At 34.5% G+C, this 9,035-nt stretch overlaps 1 protein-coding gene across 1 annotated transcript; it reads left to right on the plus strand.

The window, feature by feature from the left end:
* Positions 1,557–7,833, plus strand: LOC105163774 (fimbrin-2). The gene is made up of 14 exons (XM_011082235.2): positions 1,557–1,847; positions 1,925–2,098; positions 2,852–3,093; positions 3,177–3,348; positions 4,156–4,194; positions 4,370–4,438; positions 4,539–4,655; positions 4,842–5,053; positions 5,380–5,535; positions 5,715–5,914; positions 6,020–6,177; positions 6,725–6,821; positions 7,127–7,218; positions 7,316–7,833. Exons 1-14 carry the CDS (start codon positions 1,761–1,763, stop codon positions 7,499–7,501), a joined length of 2,001 nt encoding a protein of 666 aa, XP_011080537.1. The 5' UTR covers positions 1,557–1,760; the 3' UTR covers positions 7,502–7,833.

Here is a 9,035-nt window from a genome sequence, read left to right on the forward strand (position 1 = left end):
TTTAATTTAAAATATATCCTTATTAGACTGACAATTACAAACGTTTAAAAGTACTAAGATATCTTCACCCTTTTCCAATCGAAAGAAGAGGGGAAAGTATTAAATAAATTTGATGAAATGATCAAAATATCTAAAATAAATCAAATAATAATATTTGGCACCCATTTTATTTTTTATTTTTATCATTCGTATCGTCTCTTTCACGCTGTTATATCTGGTTGTTTTTTCGTCTCTTTGTTGTCAATAACTTTTTACTTTAAAATAGTATGATATTGGCAAAGTGACAACAGGTACTTGAAATTTTGTCCAAATGACATTTTAGGGGAAAAAAATAATCAAAATTTCGTGAAGGGTATTTTTAAAATATCATATATAATATTGGTTTGAACCTTATAAAATGAAATTACACGTGAGACATAACAAACCTCAAATGGACTAATTGTAAGTTTCAATAAATACGGGTGTGTTTATAGAAGGCTAAATCTCAGAGACGTGAATGTAATTTGTATTTATAAAAAATATTTAAATTTAAAAAAAACATTATGAATTAACAGCCTCAGAAAAACATACATACTACCATAATTAACTATCTAAACTTATGTATGAAATTATTAATTTTATTTCCATTTTAGACATTTATAAGAGATTCTATAAATTAAAATAATTTCCAAAATTCACTCTTATCAATTCACTATTTTTTCAAATACTTTAAAAAAAAAAAAAAAACCCAGTCAAACTATATCCTGTTCTCCTAGCCCGACACTTTAATTCTTTCCATAACTAACACGAATTTACCATAATAATATATAGTAACAAATTATTACTTAATTTTATTTTCTTTTCAAGTAATCAATCACATAGGTAAAGTCCGGACCCATTAAATAATTATTAAGGATAATCACATTCTTATTTTTTGAGATTTGATGCAATTACATGTATATATCTTGTGGTTTGGAAAGTTTCATTTAATACTCTTGTGGTTTGTTTCCGTTTAACAAATAAGTCACTCCGTCATTAAAAATTCATCAAATTTATTGATATTAATTTAAAAAATTGAATGAAAGTTGATATTTATTCTCAATTGACTTATTGCATGTTAAATAATTTTTTTTACTGACTTATTTATTAAACGAAAATAAATTTCAAAAGTGTTAGATGTAATTTCTCATACCACATGAGATTTACGTGTGATTCCACCAAATTTCAAAAGAGGAGAGTGTGATTATTGCTAATTATTATTGCCCCATATCAAAATCACCCTTAAATTAACCCCAAAACACGTTGTAGTAATTATTACTACAATAGTAATTATTAGTCTAGTAATGAGCTGACTGAGCAGTACAAGTAAAGAGTGACCGTTGAGACATATTTGAATTTTCCAACAATGGTAAGAGAAAGAACATCCCTTTCCTGAAATCTTGACACTGTTTCACTTACTACAAAAAACAATAATAATTGTTCAATTCAAGAAACTACTTTATTATTATTATTATTGTTTTTTGTTTTTGATTTTTTTGGGGTGGGATGTTAATATTATAATGAGAATGTGATCGGTTAAAGGGACAGTATGGTCATAATTTGAATTCTCAAATTTGAAAAACCGCAGCCCACTGACAGCTCTAGTCCCGTCCCACTGTGTCTCCCTGCACAGACAAGCTTTTCTTGTTCTTGATTTCTTCTGTGGTGTATTGGGTTTTTCTTGTTTTTCTTCTCTGCGATTTTAGTATCTCTGTTCTTGCTGAGGAGAGAGTCAAGATTTCATGGCTGGCTACTTTGGGGTCTTGGTTTCGGATCCATGGCTCCAGAATCAGTTCACTCAAGTGGAGCTCCGGAGCCTGAAATCTTCTGTGAGTTTTTTCTTGATTTTTGGGTGGTTTTGGTTTGTGAGTTTTGGATGTGTTTCTGATTGATGCGGTTCTTGCAGTTCATGGCGATGAGGAGGGAGAGCAGCGGCGGCTTGAAGCTGGCGGAGCTGCCGGAGAAAATGTCGAGGCTGAAGCACGTCGGAGAGAATCTGACGGAGCAAGAGAGAGCTTCGTTTCTTCAGGAATCGTATCAGAATTTGGACGTCGATGTTGATTTCGAGCTCTTTTTGAGGGTATAAAGTTTTGTGATTTGTGCATTCATTTGGATTTTGATTGATGAACGTTTCACAACTGAAGGATCAGAAACCTGAATCTGACCTGTTTTTGAAATTTTTTTGAACAATGTGAAGAACTGTTAGATCAAAACAGTTAAATCCTTGTTCTTGTCTTAAGGACTTTGAAATCCTCTGTTCTGAGTTTACAACAGGACTAAGCTTTAATTTCTCCTCTCTATTTCTTGGAAATCAAAGAAGGCGTTCAAACATTTTTGAATTTCTTGATTACATCTATCCAAGGTTTTCACTATCGTTGATTTTTCATTTTATCAGCTTTGTCATGTTCCCAGAGGTTTGCAGGATCTCTTATCATTGTCTATGACCACATATTTTCAGATAAAGAAGCTGTTAATTACTACTTCTTGTTCTGTTGGAATTCCCATTTTTGCCTCCCAACAAAGGGAGCTCTCTGAGTAGCTTCTCCCTTGAGTTTGTGTTTGCCTTCAGTTATAGATATCTTCAGCAACTGGCTATCCCTTTCTGATCTTGTGGGCTTAGGAATAAGATTTTGCACTCAGGTCAGAGGATTTCTACGGAATTTTCCCGAAAAGTTAAGGTTCTGGAAGTGGAACAGTAATCTATTGGAAATGCTTTATAGGAATTCTTTTCCACATTTCTCTGTTTTTACTGATGATGCATTTTGCTTCCTATGTTTGTTGTCCTTCAATATTATATGTCTAATCAAGAAGAAAATTGTTTATCCGTTGTCAGGTTTATCTAAAACTTCAAGCACTTGCAACAGAAAGGCGGGGAAGTGGAGCGAAAAATGCATCTGCATTTTTGAAGTCTCCTACCTCCACACTGCTTCATACGATAAGTGAGTCTGAGAAGGCATCATATGTTGCTCACATCAACAACTATCTAGCTGAAGATGAATTCTTGAAGAAATACCTGCCTATAGATCCAGCAACAAATGATCTTTTTGAGATTGCCAAGGATGGAGTTCTTATCTGGTGATCATCTATTGTTGAATGTTGTCTTTTGCTTACAGTTGTTGAACTTTGCTTCAAATATTTAATCTTAGAAATGCTTGCAGTAAGCTTATTAATGTTGCTGTACCTGGAACAATTGATGAACGGGCCATAAATACAAAGAGGGTTCTCAATCCATGGGAGAGGAATGAAAATCATACCCTATGCCTCAACTCTGCCAAGGCAATTGGATGTACCGTCGTCAATATAGGGACTCAAGACTTTATTGAAGGACGGGTATGTTATGTTCTGACATTTCATTTTCACCTGAGAGAACTCCGATTGGATGCATACATATTGAAAAAAATTGTGCGAGCTTTAAAGTGCTCCTTTCTTTCTCCATATCCAAGATGCTTTTTCACGGCATTGTTGACCGTCATTCATCTTGTTTCCCAGTAGAACTCAATGATACTTGTCCTTCCTAACAAAACAAGTAGCATAGTAATCACATGTGTGAAAATGAATTGGCAATTTCTGGATATTTACCTCTAAAATTTCCGAAGAACCTGTTGTCGAAGGTCGCTTTGTGTTTTTGACATTAGAGTTTAGAAATCCTTGTCCATTATTTGCTTTCTTTGTCCTTTTCCGACTCTAAGAGATCCTTGCATTTGGAATATGCTTCTTTGTTCAGAATTTGGTTGTTTTAACTCACGATTGTTTGCTCATTATCATGTCAACCAGTTTAATTTTCTCTGTCAAAAGTCTCCCTTCACTCTCCTTCATCTCCCAGAAAAAGCTCGAGTTCAGATAGTTCAATATCAGCCTATCTGAAATGCTCATGACATTATTATAAATAGCTTTGCAGCTAACTGATAGTTCCTTCTTGTTCATGCTGCTCAAAATTAAGGACTCAAATATGTGTGTGTGAGTGTGTGTTTTATGTTCTTCAAGGAAATTATACTCTTTCTTACCTGGTGAACTCTCTCTCTTTCTGCAGTTTTTTTTCAAATAATGTTTTATTTTATAATTATGATATGATTGTCATTAACAATTTCTCTAGTTCTAGAAAAACATGCTGACATTTTCCTTGCTACTGATTTTCAGAGACACCTTGTTCTTGGAGTGATATCTCAAATCATCAAGGTGAGGATCTGTATTACATACTTCATCCAAAATATTGCAACTATTATTTTAAGATGTTTAGTAACAGGAGGTTAAATATTTCAAACAGTATACATAAAGAAACTTCTGTCTGCATAATCCTTACAATACATGCCATATGCTAGAATTTGACATCCAGCTTTCTATGTTGTCTTAGATACAACTGTTGGCAGACCTCAACTTAAAGAAAACACCCCAGTTGGTGGAGCTGGTTGATGACAGTAAGGTAATTGTTTCTGGTTTCAACTGAACAGAACTTGTAGGCCTACTCGAACCATGTGAACATTTTTCCTATCATTTACTCATCATATCATGTTATATATCAGGATGTGGAGGAGCTGATGAGCCTACCACCAGAGAAGATTCTTCTTAGGTGGATGAATTTTCAGTTGAGAAAGGGAGGATACTCAAGAACAGTTACAAACTTCTCATCTGACGTAAAGGTAAACGGATGTGTCATGTCTGTCGACATTTAGATGACCAGTTTTCCTGTTATTACATGATTTTCATTGGAAAGAAGCCATTGTGTATTCAATTATATGTAAAACTGAGACTTCTCTTGTTCTATCTTCAATATTCTCTTGTTTATGAATGGTATTGATACTTAAGACGTGAATGCTGTCGTGCAGGACGCTGAGGCCTATGCTCATCTTTTAAATGTCCTAGCCCCAGAGCACAGTAATCCATCTACTCTGACTGTAAAAGATCATCTGGAAAGAGCAAACTTGGTCCTTGAGCATGCTGATAAGATGGGTTGCAAAAGATACCTAACAGCAAAAGATATTGTGGATGGCTCTCCGAACCTTAATCTTGCATTTGTAGCACATATCTTCCAGCACAGGTGAGCAAAATTGGTGCATCTTTTTACATTACGTCTTCTTTTGTTGCTTAAAATAGTTCATAATATTAATGCTCACCTGTGGAAATAAAGTAAGTTGGAAAACAAAAAAAAGACTTGGCAAAACAAGAACTGTCTCGAGATTATGCCTTTCGGTTACTACCGATGCTACTTAGGCTCTATGACTACAAGCAATAGTGCCCATGTTTACGCGTTATCTCGTAATGTTCATCTTGGCTTTGGCAATTGCTATTTGCTCTTTTTCACTGTTGCTTTAATTTCAACATTCGTCGCTTACTACTATAGCTAATCCAACCTTTCATATGTAGAAATGGACTCTCAACCCAAACAAAGCAGATATCCTTCCTTGAAACTCTACCTGATGATGCACAAATCTCTAGAGAAGAAAGGGTATTTCGTTTTTGGCTAAATAGTATGGCAAATTCCTCGTACATCGACAATGTATTTGAAGATCTCAGAAATGGGTAAGTATATTTTTGCTATTGACATATAGCTGCTCACTTTAACATGGTTTTGTACTTCTTACTAAATGAAAAATAAAGGACTAATTTCTTTTGCCTTCATGAATGTGGTATACACCCTTTATTTGTTCCTCCAACAAAGAAAATTCAGAAGTCTAAAACATTTGTAATCTTGTTTTCAGATGGATTCTCCTAGAGACACTCGACAAAGTGTCTCCTGGGATCGTTAACTGGAAGATCGCTTCTAAGCCACCAATCAAGATGCCCTTCAGAAAGGTAGAAAACTGCAACCAGGTTGTCAAGATTGGGAAACAATTGAAGTTTTCCCTGGTTAATATCGCTGGAAATGACATCGTTCAAGGAAACAAGAAACTGATATTGGGTGCGTTCTCAATGAATTTCTATTATGGGAGCATGCATAACTGGTACTATCACTGTAAATTCAGACCTTTCATGTGAACTAAAGTGTCTTACACTTGATTTTCAGCCTACTTGTGGCAGTTGATGCGCTATAACATGCTTCAGCTATTGAAGAACTTAAGATTCCATTCACATGGAAAGGAAATTACTGATGCTGACATCTTGGAGTGGGCTAACAGCAAGGTCAGGAATTCAGGGAGCCAGAGCCGTATGGACAGTTTTAAGGTATTATTGACAACCATCTTCTCTTTTCAAAGACGTATAATTCAGGGTGGAATGCTGAGCAATACAGACTTATTAGTATTAGTTCTTTCTTATAGCAATAAGATTGAAAGAACAACTATGGCACTCTTCTCTTTGTCTCTCATCTAGACATGTTTCATGTGTCCATACATCTACCTGATAGGACGAATAGATATCAAAGTGCACTGCGTTTGAACTAGTAAATCTTTAAAGCTTTTATGACACCACTCAATCATTCAACACATAATAATGGGATATATCTTTCTGTCGGGTTCTTACTCATATGATGTTGGCCAAACTTCACGTCCTCTCTTTTTCATTATTCGTGCACTAATGATAAAACAGTCAAGACGGTATGAACAATTAACACATCACAAGATAATTCTTGTAATGGCACTGGGGTAATACAATATCTTATTGAGCATGCAAGCCCATGCATAGCAGCTTATCACCATCCCCTGTTCGTAGACGCTAATTATTTTGCAGGGTAAATCCTAATTATGGAAGATATTGTGATGGAAAAATGCAGGACAAGAGTTTGTCCGATGGAATCTTTTTCTTGGAGCTACTTAGTGCTGTGCACCCAAGATCTGTCAACTGGAGTCTTGTTACAAAAGGATTAAGCGGTATGTACCTTTGTGGTGTTCTTATAAACTTCTCAGAACCGCAGGCACTACTTTGATCTGCGTGTTCACTAAATGAGTAAGATATTTTAATGTCTCAACATAGTAATTTAAAGTTGGTAACATGTGGAAGCATAATGTTACACCATCAATCAACGATTGAATCGATGAACTGAATACACTGGCATTCTTATTATACTGTGTTGTTTCACTTTTAACTTGTCGTTGTTTGACTTCATTTTCTTGTGCACTGGATTTGAATGAAACCTCATTTTATGTCTTTTGCTAAAACTTCGAACGGTATACAGAGGAGGAGAAAAAGATGAATGCAACCTACATCATCAGTATTGCAAGGAAACTCGGGTGTTCAATATTTTTGCTTCCTGAGGACATAATTGAGGTAATTTTCCTCTCCTTGTTATCCGATATGAAACGTCATCAAGCTACCCAATAGCCTTAAACTACCCCTTCCTTATTTTTTTGCTTGCATTTATTAGGTAAACCAGAAGATGATGCTCACATTGACAGCAAGTATCATGTATTGGACCTTGAAACAACCCGCCGAAGAACGACCTTGTGGATCTTCCGACAGTGAGACCGGAAGCATTCTCGACACCAGCTCAAACTCGACAATGGATGACACTGCTTCTGAATCATCAATAGATGACAACAGCAGTAATTAATGGATGTCTTGAAATTCAAACAACCGCAATTAAAAAAGCAGTATATTGTATTGATTCTTGATTGAAAATTTTGAATGATTAGTGTTTGAGCATGTAGAAATATTGAGCATTTGAATGCAGCTTTCGGCTGGAGCAAGAAGCAGCTCATTTGTATAGTCATAAGTATGTATTTGGATTGATATACCGGAATGCTATTTGTACACATTTATCAAAAATTTGTCGTGTATTGCAATTCTTGCATGTTGGCATATTATCCAACATGGAGAGATCAGAAACTTTGTTTGCACTGAAATGTAACAACAATCTTAGGGTTGCCATGCAGCCCTACTCCATGCAAGATTGGTATTTATATAATTTTCTTGTCCTTCTGTAAGTTTCATAAACACTTTATGTCATAACATGGAAAAGTTTCTGATCACTTTTTCTTTCTTTCTTTCTTTCTTTTAAGGGTAAATTATATTGATCCCCTTTGAAATTAAGTTAAATTATACGAACACCCTCGATATTTCAATAGGGGGTATAGCCGTAATTTTACAGAATATAAGGGGTGTTTATATTTTGGTCTAATTTTAGGAGGTGTTAATATAATAGACCTTTTTTTTAATTTTTAATTACAAGTAGATTCTTTTAAGTTTCAAAAATTATATTCACGTCACCTTACACCAATGTCTATTACTGAAATTTAATTAATATTATTGGAAAAGATACGCTTGAAGCAATGGATACCTTTACAAAGAATATTGTATTTGGATCATATATTCGTTTCAGTATGCTAATATTTAATATTATCGAATAATCTGTAAAACTCTTTGGATACTTTAAAATATTTTTCAAAATATTAACAAAATATTATGTTGAATAAGAACTCACACCCGATCATATAGTGAGACATGTATTATAGAAGTTTTTGCGAGCGCTTCAGAAAAGTGCTTTGCAACTTCCGGCTCCAAAAAAGCACTTTTCAAATATTTGGAATACCACCTTCTACTTCTGAAATAGTTAAAAAAAGCTCATTTAAGCCAAAAGCTATAAGCTCCTTGGGTGGTGCTTTTAGCTACTTTGGCTTTTTGTAAATAAGTTCAATTTTATTTTTACTGCTTTACCCTTATTATAATAATCTTAATTCAACTTTACTGTTTTTAATTTACTTTTGAAGTTGTATATATTTAAACTTGATATCGGAGTTTTCAAATAATTTAAATTTTGACAGTAATTAAGTTTACACTTTCACATATTCAATATTTTAAGTATATTACAAAAAGGCCGAACAAGCGATGGTTTCGTATTATGACCAACTCAAAATAATGTATGATGAACTAGTAAATTACGAACAAATACCCGCTTGTCATTGTAGCGGGTGCAAATGCAATGTTACAACCGAATTAATGAATAAACAAGAGGACGAAAGCATTCACCAACTCGTGTTGGGTCTGGATGATGCAGTCTTTGGGACCGTAAGATCCAATATATTGAGCACAGAGTCCTTGTTGAGTTTGATGCGAGTATATTTTATGATTATGGAAAAAAGACGACA

Source organism: Sesamum indicum, linkage group LG6, assembly GCF_000512975.1.
Source record: "Sesamum indicum cultivar Zhongzhi No. 13 linkage group LG6, S_indicum_v1.0, whole genome shotgun sequence".
Lineage (NCBI taxonomy): Eukaryota > Viridiplantae > Streptophyta > Magnoliopsida > Lamiales > Pedaliaceae > Sesamum > Sesamum indicum.

Bases quoted from the DNA above. Each gene is read 5' to 3' on its own strand.
- LOC105163774 (XM_011082235.2), top strand. From the start codon at position 1,761: ATGGCTGGCTACTTTGGGGTCTTGGTTTCGGATCCATGGCTCCAGAAT. The intron at 4,656-4,841 runs GTAAACGGATGT...GCTGTCGTGCAG, and splicing joins ACTTCTCATCTGACGTAAAG to GACGCTGAGGCCTATGCTCA. The intron at 6,822-7,126 runs GTATGTACCTTT...AACGGTATACAG, and splicing joins TGTTACAAAAGGATTAAGCG to AGGAGGAGAAAAAGATGAAT.